This window comes from Equus asinus, chromosome 2 (genome assembly GCF_041296235.1).
Source record: "Equus asinus isolate D_3611 breed Donkey chromosome 2, EquAss-T2T_v2, whole genome shotgun sequence".
In the NCBI taxonomy this organism is placed as follows: Eukaryota; Metazoa; Chordata; class Mammalia; order Perissodactyla; family Equidae; genus Equus; species Equus asinus.
Genome location: NC_091791.1, coordinates 77,800,345 through 77,819,606, shown reverse-complemented (window position 1 = coordinate 77,819,606; position 19,262 = coordinate 77,800,345). Strand labels below are relative to the sequence as shown.

General features: G+C 38.2%; 1 protein-coding gene across 4 annotated transcripts in view; it reads left to right on the top strand.

The window, feature by feature from the left end:
* The window catches only part of BMS1 (BMS1 ribosome biogenesis factor), a 38,941-nt gene that overhangs the window by 18,652 nt on the left and 1,027 nt on the right, over positions 1-19,262 (top strand). For 2 of the 4 annotated variants that reach the window (XM_044758159.2, XM_044758163.2), the window contains exons 14-22: positions 9,766-9,839; positions 10,464-10,640; positions 13,259-13,447; positions 13,535-13,715; positions 13,924-13,982; positions 14,855-14,977; positions 16,222-16,369; positions 16,721-16,896; positions 19,095-19,256. In XM_044758159.2, the coding sequence (XP_044614094.2) occupies positions 9,766-9,839; positions 10,464-10,640; positions 13,259-13,447; positions 13,535-13,715; positions 13,924-13,982; positions 14,855-14,977; positions 16,222-16,369; positions 16,721-16,896; positions 19,095-19,256 (1,289 nt within the window). The remainder of the gene's footprint in view (positions 1-9,765; positions 9,840-10,463; positions 10,641-13,258; positions 13,448-13,534; positions 13,716-13,923; positions 13,983-14,854; positions 14,978-16,221; positions 16,370-16,720; positions 16,897-19,094; positions 19,257-19,262) is intronic. The other 2 variants (XM_070491929.1, XM_070491935.1) reach the window with 1 other exon arrangement.

Here is a 19,262-nt window from a genome sequence, read left to right as displayed (position 1 = left end):
TTACAAGCAAGAAATAAAATAGTACCATCCCCACAGAAAGTACCCTCATGCTCCTTTGCAGTCGGTCCCTGCCCTCACAACCACACCAGCCCCGTGGCAACCAGTGGTCTGCTTTCTGTACTATAGATTAATTTTGCCTTTTCCAGAATTACATAATAAAATATACTTTCTTTTGTTTAGAGATTCTTTTACTTAGCATACTTTTTTTGAGATTCATTCATGTTATAGTTTGTTTCTTCTTATTGCTGAGTAGTATTCTGTTGCATGGGTATGTCACAATTATTTATCTGTTTTTCTCTTGATGGCCATTTAGGTTGTTTGCAGTTTTGGGCTATTACAATTAAGGCTACTTTGAACATTTTTTCCAGTTTTTGGCTGTTACAGTTAAGCTGCTCTGAAAAAAAACAAAGGTTTTTTTGTGGAAATTGGTTTTCTTTTCTCCTTGGTAAACACCTAGGAGTGGAATGTCTGGACTATAGAGTAGGCGGATGCCCGACTTGATAAGAAGCTGTAATAGTGTCTGACTCCATTTCTATGTTTGACTGATGACAGCTCTTAAGTACCCTCCTGTCCTCCATCTGGGCAAGCTGATTAAAAAGCCCAGGTGCTCCTCTTTTGGCACCATGAATGAGTTCAAACCACGTACACCCCTGCCCTCACGCAGGCATCACCAGCTAACGCAATTAACACCCACAAGCTATTCTCCTTTCCCTCTCAAACTATATTTGAACTACCTTGGGAAGTCTGCTCTGCTCTCCCCAGAAAGACTAATTATGTAAGTCAAAAATCTTTCCATATCCTCTTGATGCAGGTGGGCTGTCCTCTGACTTAGTATCCAAACCAAATTTGGGGTGGGAGGTCCATCCTGTCTCTATGGGGTGACCACAAAGTAAACTGCCCCACAGGTCTTCAAAGAGAACGCCAGCAGAGGATGAGAATTTTCAGTTCACATCCCAGTGGGAGTGAAATAGTGTCTCATTGCGGTTTTAATTTATATTTCCCTGATGACTAATGACAGTGAGTATCTTTTTCTGTGCTTATTGGCCATTTGAATATCTTCCTTTGTGAGATGTTCAAGTCATTTGCCTATTTTTTTAAAGAAATAAGCTTTATTTTAAAATAGTTTAGATTTAGAGAAAAGTTGTGAATATGATACAGAGTTTCTATATACCTCATATCCAATTTGCCCTATTGTTATCATCTTACATTTGGATGGTGCATTTGTTACAGTTAATAAACGAGTGCTAACAAAATGTTGGATCTCTTCCAATCTGAGCAGTCTTTAAGGGGTCAATTGTATTTCCTTTTCCATGAATTGTCTTTGCACATGCTTTGCCCATTTTTCTATTGGGTTGTTATTGATCTTTTTCTTACTTATTTATAAGAATTCTTTATATGTTAGAGAAATTAGCTTTTTGTGATAATGAGGTGCTACATTTACCCCCCTCATTTTAACATTTATATTTTAACTGTACATTTATATTTTAACTTTATTTATGATTCTTTTATGTAGAATTTTTTTTCCTGAGGAATATGTGTCCTGAGCTAACATCTGTGCCAGTCTTCCTCTGTTTTGTATGTGGGTTGCTGCTGCAGCGTGGTCGCAGATGAGTGGTGTAGGTCCACGCCTGGAACCAAACCCGGGTCGCCAAAGCACAGCGCGCTGGACTTAACCCACGAGGCTCTGGGGCCGGCCCTGGAATTTTTTTTTTTTTTTAATGAAATTAGATATATCGGTTTTGCCTTAAAGAGCTTTTGGAATTTATCTTATCCTTAAGAAGTTTTTGTGAAAATAGAAAAAAGATTTCTCATTGTTTTGTCCTGATTTTGCTTATTTTTCCATATGAACTTGAGAATTATCTTTTCCAGTCCAAAAGAAAAGTTGGTGGTTTTTTTTCTAATTAAACTTTTTATTTTGAGATAATTGTAGATTGAATTGTAAATTCACATGCACTTGTGAGAACTAACACAGAGAGATCTTTTATTTTGTACTATGTATATAGTACAAGACCACAACGTGTATATTAACATTGATAGCATCCACTGATCTTATGTGGATTTCCCCAGTTGTACTTATGCTCATATGCATGTCTATGTGTGTGTGTTTAGTTCTATGCTATTTTGGCACTTGCATAGGTTTATTTATCTATCAGCAGTTAGGATACAGAACATTTCCATCACCACAGGATCCCTTGTGTTGCTCTTTTATAAACATATCCACCTCCCTGCTGTCACCTGTTCCCAAGTTCCTACCTGTCAACCACTTAGCTGTTTTTCATTTCTACAATTTTATCATTTTCAAGAATGTTAAATAAATAGAATCATAGAGTAGCTAAGCTTTTGTGGTCGACTTTTTTTTCACTCAGCATAATTCCCTAGAGGTCCATCCAAGTTGTTGCATGTGACTGTATCCCTTTCATTCCTTTTTATTGTATTCCATGGTATGGCTGTACCAGTTTGTTTAACCATTCACCCAGTGAAGTACATCTGGGTTTCCAGTTTTGGGCTATTAAGAATTGAGCTTCTATGAACATTTGTGTACAGGTTTTTATGTAAATATAAACTTCCTATTTTTATGGCATAAATGCCCAATAATACAATTGCTGGGTCTTATGATAATTGCATATTTAGTTTATAGGAAACTACCGCAGTGGCTGGGCCATTTTTATATTTCTACCAGCAATATATGGATGATTCAATTTGTTGACATCCTTGCCAATATTTGGTGTTCTGTTACTTATTTTAGCCATTCTAGTAAGTGAGTAGTGGTATTTCATTGTGGTTTCACTTTATATTTCCCTGATGGCTAAGAATTTTGAGCACTTTTTTGTATGCTTATTTGCCATCTGTATATATTCTTTGGTAAAATATCTGTGGATTTCTTTTGCCCTTTTTCTAATTGGGGTGGGGTATTTTTACTATTGAATATTGGGAGTTCTTTATATATTTTATTCCATTGTTGGATATGTAGTTTGCAGATAATTTCTCTAGTCTGTAGTTTGTCTTTTTGTTTTCTAATAGGACCTTTCACAGAGCAAAAGTTTTTAATTTTGATGAGGTCAAATTTATCAGTTTTTTTCATTTTAGGGATCGTGTAGTTGGTGTCAAGTCTAGGAATTATTTCCTAGTCCTAGATTCTGAAGATTTTCTACTATGTTGTTTTCTGAAAGTTTTACAGGTTTTTTTTGTTTGTTTGTTTTCTGTTTATGTCTGTGATCTATTTGATTTTTTATAAGATGTGAGGTTTAGGTCAGGGTTTGTTTTTCCCTGTGAATGTACATGTCATTCCTCCAGCACTATTTGTTCCGGTGAATTGCTTTTGCACATTTGTCAAAAATTAGTTGAGCATCTTTGTGTGGGTCTATTTCTGGGTTCTCTCTTCTGTTCTATTGATTCATATATCGGTCCCTCCACCAAGACCACACTATCTTGGATACTGTCCTTATGTAATGAATATTAGTATTGGGTGGAGTGACTCCTCACACTCTATTCTTCTTTTTCAAGATTGTTTTAGTTATCCTAGGGCCTGTGACTTTACATATAAATTTTAAAATAAGCTCGTCTATGGCTACAAAATCTTTGCTGAAATTTTGATAGGAGTCACGTTAAACCTATAGATCAATTTAGGCAGAATCTTTACTATCTTGAGTATTCTAATCCAGGAACATAGTATATGTCTCTTCATTTATTAAACTCTTTGATTTCTTTGATTTGGTTTATAATTTTCAGCATGCTGATGATGAGTATATTTTGTTAAGTTTATACTTAAGCATTTCATTTTGATTGATTTTTGTGTTTATCTTTATTCTGCTGAACTCACTTATTCTAGGAGGGGTTTTTTTTTAGATTGCTTGCAATTTTCTTTGTAGACAGTTGTGTTATCTGCAAATAGGGAGAGTATTATTTCTTCCTTTTCAAGCTGTGAGCCTTTTATTTTTATTTATATTCTATATTTTTCCTGATTGTAATGGCTAGGACTAGTGCTCGAGTAGAAATCCTGCTTTGTTCCCAGTGTTTTTCACTGTTAGGTATGATGTTAGTTTGGATTTTCTGTAGATGCTCTTTATGTGCTCTGTCTTCTCTATTCCTAGTGCACTGACAGGTGTTTTAGTTTTGTTCTGTTTTGCTTTATTTTTAATTATGAATCAGTGTTGAATTTTGTCAAATGCCTTTTAGTGTCCATTGATGTGATCGTATGAATTTTTCTTTACCCTTTTGATATAGTGGATTACATTGATTAATTTTTGAATGTTGAACTAGCCGTGCATATTTGGAATAAACCCCACTTAGTCATGGTATATAATTGTTATTATGTTGTTGAACTTCATTTGATAGTATTTTCTTGAGGAATTTTATGTCTACATTCATGAGAAAAGCTGATCTGTAGTGTTGGGTTTTCTTTTTTTTTCTTTTGTATTCATCTGGTTTTGATAACAGGGTAATACTGGCCTCATAAAATGAGTTGGGAAGTGTTCCCAATTTTTCTCTTTTCTGGAATGGATCATGTAGAATGGGGATGAGTTCTTTAAATATTTGGTTTAATTCTCCAGTGAAACCATTAGGGCTTGGAAATTTTGAGCTTATATTCACAAGTTTTATTTCTTTAATGGTTATAGGACTTTTAGGTTGGTTATCTATTCCATCTTCTCTGAATCTTGGTAGCTCATGGTTTTCAAGGAATTTTAAAGCCTGTTGGGGAAGTGGAAGTTCCATTAAGTGCCTTCTCCAAGAGGCCAGCTTGGGTATTCTGAGTGTAATGTTCATAGTATTTGCTTAATACCCTTTTAATGGCTGCATGATCTGTTTCAAGAATCCCGTTTTATTTACAATATTGGTGATTTGTGTCTTCTGTCTTTGTCAGTAAGATGTATTAAATTTGTTGGGTTTTTTCAAATAACCAGCTTTTGGTTTTATTGATTTTTCTCTGTTTTCTAATTTTCACTTTCATCCATTTCTCCTCTTATCTTTATTATTTCTGTTCTTTGTTTCTTTTAGGTTCTTTTGCACTTTTCAGTTTTCTTAGGTTATTGGTTTGAGACCTTATCTCATTTCTAATGTGAGCATTTAGTGCTATAAATTGCATTCTCAGCACTGCTTATCTCCACCCCACCAACTTTCATATGTTGTGTTTTCATTTTCATTCAGTTCTATGCATTTTTATGTTTCCTTTGAGACTTCTCTTTGACCCATGCATTATTTAGAAGCGTGTTGTTTACCATATGTTTATAAATGTTCATTTTGCCTTTCTGTTAGTCAGGCACCATAGAATAAGGTTCAGTCAGTCATGGACCATGTATACAATGATGGTCCTGTAAGCTTAGTACCGTATAGTCGAGGCATGTAATAGGCTATACCATCTAGGTTTGTGTAAGTACGTTCTTTGATGTTCATAGAACGACGAAGTCACCTAATGATGGATTTCTCAGAATGCATCCCTATCGTTAAGTGATGCATGACTGTATTGATTTCCAGTTTAATTACATTATATTCTAAAAACATACTCTTATGGTTTCAAACCTATTAGATTTATTGGGATTTGCTTTCTTATCCAGAATGTGCCCTGTCTTGGTAGATGATCTGTGGGTGCTTTAAAAATTGTATATTCTGCTGTTGTTGGGTATAGTTTCTATATATGTCGGTTAGATTTTAGTGAGTTGACTGTGTTGTTCAAATCTTATGTATCTTTGCTGATTTTCCGTCCTGTTTTATCAGTTGCTAGGAGGAGGATGTTGAAGTCACCAGACACAATTGTGGATTTGTCTATTTTTCTGCCCTATCAATTTTTCCTTCATCTATTTTAGGCTCTATTTGGTCCATAGACTTTTAGGATTATGACATCTTCCTGGTGAATTGATCCTTTTGTCATTATGTATTATGGTGACCTCCTGTTCACTCCATTGGTGAGGGAGGGATTCCAGCCCCAGAGTCATGGGCATGGCAGAACAGGCAACACCTGACACTGGACAGATGAGAGTGAGAGCAGTTTATTAGTCACAGACACTCAGAGCGTGAAGGACGAGGACACCGCATGCCATGCAGGGATTGCACTTGGGAGCAGAGCGAACAACCAGGGCTTTGGGAGTCAGGCTTCATACTTAAAAGAGCTTAGGATGACCAGTGGTTCCCTTGGGAGGATGTGATTAGCTTGTTTGAATAAATTCATGGGCTGGCAGAGAGGTGAAGTGAGATCTGTTAGGTTGAGGACTGGGTGGGGTGTAGCTGCTCCAGCTGATAAAAGAACTAGCAGAATGGGGATCCTTTCCCAAAGGGTGCAGCATATCTGGTGGCCTACTCACAGCTAGGCCTTTGGGGCCCTGTGAGGCTCAAAGATGTCAAGGCAGCACATGAAATTCTAGGTCCTACAGTTCAATTAAGTCCCTCTCTGGCTCTGGTAATTTCCTTGGCTCTGAAGTTTACTTTATGAGCTATTAATATAGCCACTCTTGCTTTTTGAAAAGATGAGTTTGCATGGTGTATCTTTTTCTGTCCTTTTACTTTCAACCTACTTAGGCTGTTAAATTTGAAGTGAATTTCTTGTAAACACCATGCAGTAGGGTTATTTGTTTTTATCTTCTATGTCAATCTGTCTTTTGATTGGTGTATTTATGTCAGTTACATTTAAGGTATTTACTGATATGTAATTGTTTGTCTGATATTTTATTAGAACTCTGGTTCTAGTTCTTCTGTTTCTCCTCTGTTTCCCTTTTCTTCTTTCTATCTTGATATGTTTACAGTGTTCTGAGTGTATCTCTGTATAGTTTTGGTAGTGGTTGTTCTGGGTATTGTGACATCCATACTGTAATATCATAGCCTACTGGTACTAACATTTTATCACTCTGAGTAACATGTGGAAACCTTTCGTCCATTTAGACCCCTTTACTTTCCCTATTTTTAACTATCATTGGCTTGAATATTAGATGGTGGTGTAAGTTTTTTTAATCTTCAATATGATTTTAAAAATTCATAAGAAGAAGGACAATCTAGTGCATGTATCCATATTTCTGGCCTATTTTTGTTTTTTCTTTTTTTCCTTGTGGTCCCAGATTTCTCCTTTTGTAATTACCCTTCTGTTTAAGAACTTTCTTTAGCAATTTTTTAAGGGTAGGTATGCTGGCAACAAATTCCTGTAGTTTTCCTCCATCTAAGAATGTCCTTTTTTTCCCTTTCATTTCTGAAGGATAGTTTCACCAGATATAGAATTCGCAGCTGACAGTTGTTTTCTTTCAGCACTTGAAAAATGTTGTGCCACTTCCTTCTGGCCTCCATGGTTTTAGAGGAGAAATATGCTGTGGTTTGTATTGGTATGCCCCTCCAGGGAATCTGTCATTTCTTTCTGGCTGCTTTCAAGATTTTTATCTTTGTTTTTAGTTTTCAGAAGTTTGATTGGTGTGGCTTTCATTGGGTTTACTCTGTTAGAGGTTTGCTGAGCTTCTTGAATTTATAAGTTTGTGTCTTTCACCAGATTTGGGAAGCTTCAGTCATCATTTCTTTCACCTCCACTCCTTGTGGGATATATAAATGTTAGATCTTTTGTTTCTGTCCCACAGGTTCATGAGGCTCTGTTTATCTATTTTTAGGCTGTTTTTCCTACGTTGTTCAGACGCAGTGAATTCTATTGATCTGGCCTCAAGTTCTCTGATTCTATCCTCTGTTATCTCTACTCTTAATATTGAGCCCATCTAGTAAGCTTTTAAAGATTTCTTGTATCGTGTTTTTCAGTTATGTAATTTCCATTTGGTTCTTTGCTCAGGTTTTCAATTTTTTGCTTGTTGCCATAGGGTTTATAGTTGCTTGTTAAAGCCTTTTTATAATGGCTGCTTTAAGATGCTAGTCTGATACTTCCAATATCTGATTCATTTCAATATTGGTGTCAGTCATTTGTCTTTTCACGTTCCAATTAGAATGTTCCTGGTTCTGGGTATGACAGGTGATTTTCTCTTGTATCCTACACATTTTGGTTATTATGTTAGGAGACTGGGTCCTATGTAATGTTTTAGTTTAGCAGGCAGTCATCCTATTTAGGTTTAGTGTGCAGGTCCTGGTCTACTTTGTGAACTGTGGTTCTAAGGACAATTTAATTTCAGAGCCTTTGCAGTGCTATTTTGGTCTGCCTGGTTTATCTGGTGCCACTGATCCCTGCTGGTGTCACCTGAGGGAACAGAGAAGCCTCCCCAGGCTGGGCTGCCTGGTGTAGCTAGGTGGGGGAAGGTTGTCTTGGCCAGTGGGGCCAGTTTGTTGTTGTGGGGGTTTCTTTGCTGGTCCTGCCTGGGCACACATTGTTTTTAGGTAGGGGAGGAGAGTCTCATGCCTGGCTCAATGGCCCACCTGGTGTATCTTGGTGGAGGAAGGGAGATTCAGATCTTCAGGGAAGGCAACACTTGCCCTCACTGTCAGTGGGGCTTCCAATCCATCGCCTTTGCCAGTGCTGCCTGGTTTGCCTGGTGTTCCTGGTGAGATCCAGTTTGAGCTGGAGGAAGAATGAGCCTATCTGAGCTGCCTTCTGTTGATAGCTTGGGGGTTGGGAAGCAATGTCCCTGAGTCGCCTTTCTGTGGGTTGTGAAGTAGTGAGACACTGGCCACTATGTCATTCCTCTGGTCCTGGGGACCCTCACCAGCTCCTCTTTCTCTTCCCACCTTTCACAGTTCTTTGGTTGTCTCCAGTGCTCTTGTGTTCTTTCTGGAGTTGGTTATACGTAGTCGAGAGGAACAGAGGAAACATGTCTACACTATCTTTTCCAGACCAGAAATCCTTAGTGGTATTTCTTACTGTAATTATGTTAAAGGGAGAAGTGGAATCTTCCTGATATTGAGTCTTCCTTTCCAGATACATGGTCATCTTTATTTGTTCAGTAGGTAACATTAATAACACCTCTGTTGGGTCATGTTGAAGAATGTAGTTAAGGCGTGTAAAGTCCTTAGAGCAGTGCCTGTGTAAAGCACTTAAAAGTGTTAGCTAATGTTATTCCATGTGTCCTTTGGTAGCATATTAAAGCTTTTAAAATTTTGAAATAAATTTCTAGCACATTTCTTGTTAGATTTATTCCTGAGTATTTTATCCTTTTTAAATTTTTTTTGCAAATGGAATCTTCCCATCTATTATATTTTCTTTGGCTCTTTGTTTTTTTGGCTCTTACATGAAAATATTTTAGTGCCATTCTAGATGTTGCCTCCTAAGATGTTGTAACATCTTTTCTTTTAAAGGTAGGACCCATAACTAAAGTCAGAGCTCCAAAAATGTGTGAATGAGTGAGCTCTTCATGTGGCTCGGCGCTGTTCTGCATACTGCTCTTACTCTAAATGCTGTCTTTTACGTAATCTGAGATTTTCCCTAGGTAGGGCACACATTGTGTTGTATTGATCTTACTATTAAGACGCTTTTTCACGTGTGCTGTTATCAAGCCTTGATTTTTTTCAAGTCACTCCTTGGACTGTTGGTCTTGGACACTCACCTGCAGGGCCATGCATCCCACCTGTGTGCTTCTCTGCTACAGAGTATCCATCACCTATACTCAAAAAGTAGCTCTTGGCTAAGTGGGATCTCGAAGTAAAGTATGGAAACGTGGATTGGGTCCATTTACTTAATCCAAACAGGTGATGAAATACTGATAATTTAACAAGAAAAAAAAGCCTGTGTAAGTACAAGATTCTTCTGGAGTGTGCAGCAGTAGGAACAGTGAAATTGAAGTGCTCAGTCCACCTGGTGGTGCTCGAGTGTCACATGCAGGCTGTATTCACAGGAGATTCATTTGGTTGTTCTTTTCCCAGAGGAGCTCTATGGTGACTTTGAAGACCTGGAAACAGGAGATGTGCACAAGGGAAAATCAGGCCCAGATACTCAGGTATGACTTTGCTGTGGCCAGGTTTCAGTCACTGGTCATTGATCTGTGGTCATTATGTTCTGAGAGAGGCCCATATTGAGAAGGCAAATCCTACTTGTTATCTGTGTAGATTACAGATGGATGGATTCCTTCCTAAAAATATGGAGAGTGGGGACAGATCAAAGGTTTTTGGTTTATTATTCTTGATATTTTGGGTGACACTTACTACCTCTTCTTGTCATTAGGATTCTTCAGTCATTGAAAGATTTAGCTCCTAAGTCACTGTCTTCCTTTCCACCATTCCTTTTGCCATCATTCTCCTCTTCTTAAGTTTAAGTGCCCTTTTTAAAATACTAATTCCCTGTTCTCCTTAATATTTCTTTAGAACAGTGTCTGGGGAGCATCTGTTCGGTGCTTTGGCATTCCCAGCCAGATTAAGGAATGGCAGTTAATTGTAATGCAGGTGTCTAAACGTCTCTTATAGCAATACAGGTTATTTAGAGCCAAAGGCTTGTTTTGTTTTGTTTTCATTATGATTGTAACTAAGATTTTTGCAGCTCAAATAGAACTTTTAAAATCTGCTTTAATGTTTAAAGAAAAGATCTCCACAAACTTTTATACAATTTTTTCTTCTGGAAATTGAAGATTGAAGATGTAGAGGAAGAAGTTAAGGAAGAAATTGACCGCAGCACAGAGGAAAGCGCCAAGAAAAAGCATTTGGATAAGAAGAGAAAATTGAAGGAAATGTTTGATGCAGAATATGATGAAGGAGAAAGCACATATTTTGACGATCTTAAAGGAGAAATGCAGAAACAAGCACAGGTACGAAAACTCAGTTCCTGTCAGCCTCATTTCAAGGCTATAGTATAGTGTTGTGAATATGTAACTTTATTTAAGTGTCTGCTCCCTGACCTGCTTCTCTGCCTGTTGTTTGGACTCTTAGGTCGAGATGCAGATGTGTGTTCATTCATGCAGTCTTGTAATTGTTTCTTCAGTCAGAAATTCACCAGAAAGATATTAGTGCCTATTTTGTACCAAGCATCAAGGAAGCAAAAATGGCTGAGATACAGCCACCACTTTTGAGGGTCTCACAGTGTAGTAATTTGAGACAGTGTGTTTATTTAAATGCAAGCGTTGCTTTAGCATTCTGATTACTGCTCCCTGGAACCATAATGATATATTCTGAATGGGTATGTGATTCTTGGCCTGTATGGCTTATGAACACACCCGTGCTCTCCAGGGAAGGGTTTCTGAAAATTCACCTTGGTCAGAGTTCAGAGGATATTTCAAGTGTAAGGTCAGATATGGAGATAAAGGGAGCATGGGGAACGCTGAAAGGGAGATAGTCTGGCCCTCCTGCCTGGGGAGGCTGAACAGGCTGAGTTGACGAACTCACTCTGAAGGAGACACCAAGATACGTATGCAGTCATGGTGAGTGTTTGAGTTGTGCTTTGACAAGTGGGGCTCCCAAGAAACCCTTTAAGCTGGAACATACCTTAATATGCCTTATGTAAGTTAAGTATATACTTTGTGAAAATGTGGTCAACAGGCTTTGCTCAATGTAGACCTTCATCTAGTCAAAGAAGTATCTCCTGGTTAGTCATTAACATAGTGGTTTCACGTCTTTGCGGACCCTTGATAGACATGACTAAGAAATGTAAAGCTAGTTCTGAAGTGTTTGCTTCAGGCCATTTACAATTTAAAGTTACCTAAAACCTTGTGGGCTGTTGTAAAAGACTTGTAACTTTTTACTCTAAGTGAACTGGGGGCCAGTGGGGTGTTTTGAGCAAAGGAGAGACATGCGTGATCTGCTTACCTTTGAAAGGATTGCTCCAGCAAGAGTTCAGGAAGATTAAAGTGCCTCACACTGGGAGCTGAGGAGCAGTGTGGCAGTGGAGGTGAAAGAGAAAGAGTCAAATTCTGGATATACTTTATTTGAAAAGTAGAACAATAGGATTTCCTGGTGGATTGAATGTGGGGTGTGTGAGAGAAATAAGGGTGGCTTACTGGAAGGATTGGGTCATCATAACTAAGATAGGAAAGCCTGTAGTTGGTGCAGGTTTGTCCCAGAAGATGAAATTTGGATCTGTTAAGTTTGAGCTAATCTTTCAGACAGTGGAGTAGTCAGTGAGGAGTTTGGGAGAGAGGTTGGGGCCAGGGATTTACGTATTCTGTCCTCAGCATTTAGATGCTACTTAAAGCCATGGAATGGATGAGATGACCCGGGGAATGAGCATAGAGACAGGAGAAAAGAGGACCAGGATGGACACTGGGTACTCCATTGTAAGAGGCATGGCAGAGAGGAAGAAGCAGCAGTGGGGACTGAGCAGTGCTCAGGAGATAGAAGAAATCTAAGAGAACGTGAGGTTTGCAGGAAGCCACCGTAGAAGGAAGTGATAAATTGTTTTAAACCCTTCTGATATGTTAACTATCATGAAAACAAAATTGACCACTAGATTAGGAATGTGGAGGCCTTTAGTGATTTTGGCAAGCATTTTTATGGAGTGTGGGTTAAAGTCCAATTTAGGGGATTTAAGAGAATGGGAGCAGAGGAACTGGAGACCGTAACTGTAGAAAACTTCTGTGGCATTTTGCTTCAGGGAGAAGCAGAGAAATGGGGCAATAGTTGGAGGAAGTGAAGTCAAAAGAAGGTTTTAAGGTGAGAGAAATAACAGGCAAGATCTGTTAGAATAAAGTCCAACAAGAATGGATGATATCCAGTATGCAAGCGGAGTTTGGCATTAAATAGAGGCATGGATAAGTAATCTGTAACAGCTGCCCAGCAGCACTCTCTGTGGTCATCGAAATGTCTATCTGTGTTCTCCTGTTTTGTAATCTCTAGCCACATATTGATACCACTTGAAACGTGGCTAATGTGACTAAAGGACTGAATTTTTACATTTTTATTTAATTTTAATTTCAATTTCATTTGCCACGTGTAGCTACCATATTGAACAATGCAGAGCTATAATAAAAGGCTGGATATGACTGTCACCCCTGGTAGATGGGGTGACTGTGGAAGTTCTTGTAGATTGCTTAGTTTTTGAGTGAATTAGTCAACAGCTGAGAGTAAGGATGAGGGAGGAGATAATGGGTGTTCAAAGAAAGGAGAAAAAGTGTGAAATAATTGTTTGGAGAGTAAGAAAAGCAAGTGTGGACTGGGGAAGTGAAGGGTGGTTGCTGACCAGCGTTAAGGGCTCCTTTCAGGGTTGTTTACATTCTCTATACCTTAGAGCAGCAGAGAAGAAAACAACTGGGACATAATCCTGAACAAACTGTAAAGGTGAAATGTATATTGTTTTTAATAGCGATAAAGCCTAAATAATTCTGTCCATGGTTCTTTTATTTAGAAATTGCTCATTTTTTAAACGTTAATCTTAATTTATTAAAGATAACGGCATTGTGGGGTTTTCATTGTTCTTTTCTCTTCTCATATATAGCTTAACCGGGCAGAATTTGAAGATCAAGACGATGAAGCCAGAGTTCAATATGAGGGGTTTCGACCTGGGATGTATGTCCGAATTGAGATAGAAAATGTCCCTTGTGAATTCGTGCTTAACTTTGACCCCCATTACCCAATTATTTTGGGTGGTTTGGGCAATAGTGAGGGCAATGTCGGATATGTACAGGTAGGTACCCTTTGCTGCACTCTTGACACTTGAGGGTCTTCAAACATGCTTCCACCACTAATCTTACTGAAATCTCTTCTCCCTCAGATGCGTCTGAAGAAACATCGTTGGTATAAGAAAATCCTGAAGTCCCGAGATCCAATCATTTTTTCTGTAGGGTGGAGGAGATTTCAGACCATCCCGCTCTATTATATTGAAGACCACAATGGAAGACAGAGGCTTCTGAAATACACCCCACAGCACATGCATTGTGGAGCAACCTTTTGGGGTAAAATATGGTTAGAATAACTTGCTTTTAGGTTAATTTAAACCTTTTGGGCTTCATCATTAATAGTTTTGCTTTTTTCCATTCATGAAATCCCAATTCGTAAGATTTTTCTCTTTTTTTGGATTGGAGTATATATGTAAAACAGAATCCAAAATGTGTGGTTCACTATATATATATTTTTTGTTTGTTTGTTTCTGTTTTCTTTAAGGTCCTATCACTCCACAGGGAACTGGCTTCTTGGCAGTCCAGTCTGTTAGTGGTGTAATGGTAAATATCTTGGATGTTTTATTTTACAGATTGTGTTTGAGAAGTATATATGAATATGGAATATGTACATGAAACTTTAAGTGGAAAATGACTCATTTTTAGTATTTATAATAAACTTTGCTTTTAATTTTCTTACATCTTTTTAAATAGGGTGTGGGAGTAGAGAAGAGGGAGCTAGAAGGATAATTGTCATGGTACTGATGGCATTTCATATTTTTATGTATTTTTGGACTTCTTTTCAAACAGTATTTAAGCAGCATTCACCGTGTGCTGAGTGATATACAGGTGTAGTTCGGAGATACTGCGGGTTCGCTTCCAAACCACTGCAAAAAAGCAAATGCCACAGTAAAGCGAGTCACAGGAGCTTTTTGGTTTCCCAGGGCATGTAGAAGTTAGATTTACACCATATGTAGGTATATCAGATACCATTCAGACATAGGACTACCCTGAGTAATGCTGGTGTAGCAAAGTCTGTTCACACAGTCTTCGTTTGATCAATCAGAGCAGGTGTTATTGGCCCTATTTAACAGAAAACAGGGTAATGAGCAGATGGAGTCCTCCCTGCGGGTCCACAGTTTAACTTATTAAACATTGTGAGCAAATTTTCATATTCCTTTTCATTCCAAATAGATCATTGTTGTGAAATTATGTTATATGAAATCACCCTCAGGAAAATACTCAGGACATCATCATTAGTTGCATTACAGTTTCAGGTTGCTTTTGTTAAAATGCTGTTTTGCCTTTCAGATGTTCTTCTTTCTTAGCTGATTGTAAGTGAAAGGCACTTCGGTAATTTATTGCATTACAAAGAATCGTAGCTTTTCTCTTGCCGATATTAGTCCTGTATTCAAATTTTGGGGGTTCCTTTTTAGCCTGATTTCCGGATAGCTGCCACAGGAGTTGTTCTTGATCTGGATAAATCCATAAAAATTGTGAAGAAATTAAAGCTAACTGGTTTTCCATTTAAAATTTTCAAGAATACTTCATTCATTAAGGTCTGTATGTCGGTATATTCACATATTTATAAAAGTGTATATTGTTAAAGGAGGAATGAAATACTTCTAAAATATAAGTCTAATGTTTTCAGAAAAGTATTTGAAATCTTTAATAAACTTGGTCTTTGATATTTTTAATTTACTTATTTATATTGGTCTCTGTGTTACTTAAATATGCTCAGAAATCTTCAGGTGAAGTAAAATAGATTTAATAATTTAGGCTATTACTTGTTACTTCCGTGTGAGACTGTCACAGAGCTAATACTGAAAATATGCAATCATTCACTAGTCTTTGTTTCCTACCTTTTTGGTTTGTGTTAAGAAAGGGGAGAAATTATAGGTTTGTCAAACAGATCAGTAGAAAAGTAGACAAAATAGTTTGCAAAATACTTGTTGGCAAGGGGCTGGCCCCGTGGCCGAGTGGTTAAGTTCGCGCACTCCGCTGCAGGCGGCCCAGTGTTTCATTGGTTCGAATCCTGGACGCGGACATGGCACTGCCCATCAAACCACGCTGAGGCAGCGTCCCACATGCCACAACTAGAAGGACCCACAACAAAGAATATACAACTATCTACCGGGGGGCTTTGGGGAGAAAAAGGAAAAAATAAAATCTTAAAAAAAAAAAAAGATAAATTCAAGATTTAAAAAAAAAAACAAATGAGTAAAAAAAAGTTGCAAGTAGAATTGAATTAAAAAAAAAATACTTGGCAAGTGTGCAGAAAAATGGGCACACTGCCTTGCAATATAACGTGGGAGGATAGTTTGAGCAACATTTATTGAAAATTTCATTAGTGGGGGTGTTTCCATTAAAAACACAGTTAAGATTATCATAAAATGTTCTTGTAATATAAGGTAATAGTACCATTAGCGTTTATCTAGCTCTCTTTATTTTCTGAGTCTGTGCGCCTGAGTCATAGCATATGAGCTGTAGTCCAGGCCTGTGAGATGATAGCAAAGGCTGTCTAGGCCAGTTCAGTCCAATAAGTATCTTTTTTGACCTTCTCTTCTACAGAGATACCAGTGATGAACGTGCTAATGAGTCCACAATAGAGTCTTGATTAGTGTTACTTTGGGGAAAATACAGTTGTATTCTTTTTGACCTAGTAATTCCACTTTTAGGGGGAAAAATACATTTTGATTATTTTATCACCCTTCAATGAGTTTTTTAACCAAGGATATATTTTTGAACTAAGAGGTAAAGTATCTGATTTTGTGTGTTTTAATTTTTTTTCATGTACCTGTAGGGAATGTTTAATTCTGCCTTAGAAGTGGCAAAGTTTGAAGGTGCTGTGATTCGAACTGTCAGTGGAATAAGGGGGCAGATCAAGAAAGCACTCCGAGCTCCAGAAGGAGCTTTCCGGGCCAGCTTTGAGGATAAGTTGCTGATGAGTGGTAAATATCCTCTGTGATGTGTTCACGACAGCATGTCACCATTCACTGTTGACTTCTAGCCAGCATGGAGTAGAGGCTGTAGTTTAGGTCTTTAGAAAAGCAGGGTCGGCTCCAGCCCTCCCCAGCTGGAGCATCTTGTGCAGTGTGCCAGGTCACACTGTGTCTGGAGCCATGTGGTTCACACCCAGTAAAAGTTGTGTGATATTCAAGAGCAGTTCACTAGGTGATGTCTCTCTTCAAATGCTGTGCTACCAGCTATGGAAGTTTGGGGTGAATGTTTTGTTCTTTTGTTTGACTAGATGGATATGAATCTTCTTTTGAAAATGTTAAAGTAATTTCCTCTCTTTCCAGATATTGTCTTCATGAGAACTTGGTATCCTGTCTCCATTCCAGCCTTCTATAACCCAGTAACATCTTTGTTGAAGCCAGTTGGTGAGAAAGATACCTGGTCAGGAATGCGAACAACTGGTCAACTCCGCCTTGCCCATGGTGTCAAACTGAAGCCCAACAAGGATTCTCTGTATAAGGTACGGCCATGCATGTGCCCTGTAGATGGAGGTCATCCAGATGCTTCTACATAATGTTGTCTAGGCTTTGAATTTTCAAGTAGAAAGTCTAACATTATATTTGAACGAACATGTTGTGTCTTCATAGAGTATTTTAGAAAGAATGCAGTAAAGTGGTAATGTTGGTTTTCTAAGGTTTAAAAAAGAGACTTAAACTTTTCATTGTATACTCTTTTGAACTATTTTTTTTTCCACCATATACATGTATTACTTTTGCAAACAATGTGCTAATTCTTACTGAAGTAATGTTGGTTTTTTGAAAGTTTTAATAAATGTTTTGCTGAAGTGTTAATGTACCTGCAGAAAAGTACACAAATTATAAGTGTACAGCTCACTGAATTTTAACACGCCCAAATCACCACCACCTGGATCACACAATAGAACTACCAGCACAACAGAAGGCCCCCTTGTGACCTCTCCCAGTCACTACCCCAGCTCTACCTCAAAGATAGCCATTGTTCCGACTCCCAACTTGTAAATCAGTCCTGCCTCTTTTTGACTTTTATAAAATATGGTGTATACTATTTTGCCTGGCTTCTTTCTTTTGGTATTATGAGATTCATCCATGTTCTTGTATATAGCAGACATTCATTCATTGTTATCATTGAGTAGGATTCTATTATGTGACAATGTCAATTTCTCCATTGATGGATATTGCTTCCAATTTTTGGCCCTTACAAATGCTGCCCTGAACACTTTCGTGCAACTTGTTTGGTGTGCGTGTGCACATGCCGCTGTTGCATAGATCCCCAGGGCTGGGATTGCCGGGTTACAGAGGATGACGCCTGTAGTATTCTGAAGTCATAGCAGGTTAGACTCCCACCAGCAGTTTATCAGAGTTCTAGTTGTTCCGCGTCCTTGCGAGTAGTTGGCCTCATCAGTATTTTATTTTAAGTTCTCAGTGCGTGTCTGGATTTCCATTTTCATTTAGATTTTGGTCTCTGAGAACTTTCATTATTTTCTTCACAGGTTAACACTACATTTGAAAAGATTTGTTTGTGTTAATGTAAGATATTTAATTGTTTTGTAATGAGAGGGTTGTTCAGGATATCAGTCTGCCATTCTGCTGGAAACAGAAGTTTCCCAAGCATTACTTTTTCTATAATAGTTAATAATAAAATTTGAATCATGTTACATGAATTTCTGGGAAAATACACTTCAGGACATGGTACTTGTTATCCAGCCTGTGGTGCTTACTCTTTTTTGGAGAAGGTGATTTCTCTGATTTGTTTTATTTTAAAGCATTTTAGGTTCCTAAACAGAGAGTATTGAATATTATCATGGATGGTGTCTTTAGTGATAAATTTAAAGACAGAAGAAATATTGTCTATATAGTTGGCATCGACCTTGTTAAATGTCTAGGGCAGAACTTTCAACTTATTAACTATTTATGAGGCAATTAAGAATTTTGGTCTTCTCAGTTTAAGCATTTAGAACTTAGATTACCTTAAAAATTGAATGTAGAGAGTATTTTGCCTTCCTCTGTTGTTTAAATCTCATTTTTCTCAGCTGGCCTTCCATTAGAAACACAGTAAAGTTAAACTTAATGAGAATCAGGAATGGGGACACTTTGGCTGTTGATTGGAGGAAGAACTACATCCTTAAATCCAGAGAGGTTGATAGTCAAGATGAACAGCTAGATTATTCTTGTTAAGCTAGGAAAAAAAAACCTCAGGGCCAACTCTGCTAGCCTAGTGGTTAAGTTCAGTGCCCTCCGCTTTGGTGGCCCAGGTTTGGTTCCTGGGTGCAGACCTACACCACTCGTCTGTTAGTAGCCATGCTTTGGCAGCAGCGGCCTACATACAAAAAGAGAAGATTGGCAGTGGATGTTAGCTCGGGGAAAATCTTCCTCAGGAAAAAAAAACACCTCAGTGCCCCAAAGATCAGGCTTGAATTTTGCGTTAAAAGAAATGTTGCATCTGTTCCTCTGCTCTGTTGAGACCCCATAATCCATCCTGTAGAAGTGGGCACAGTTGATTTCTTGAAGAATTATAAATACATTCTAGCTGTCTTTCTGTTTTGAGCCGTGCATGTCCATTGAGGCAGTCCATATTTTGATGGATGATGAAATCCTCATTTCTGATAGTCAGCAGACTCTGGTGTTATTAATCTTGTGAAAAATCAGTATGTCATAGTCTGTATTTTATTTTTCTTTTCAGCCGATCATGAGGCAAAAGAAACATTTTAATTCGCTGCACATTCCAAAAGCCTTGCAGAAGGCCCTGCCATTTAAGAACAAACCCAAGACCCAGGCAAAGGCAGGCAAGATGCCGAAGGACAGGCTGAGACCAGCCGTCGTACGGGAGCCTCATGAAAGGAAGGTACTG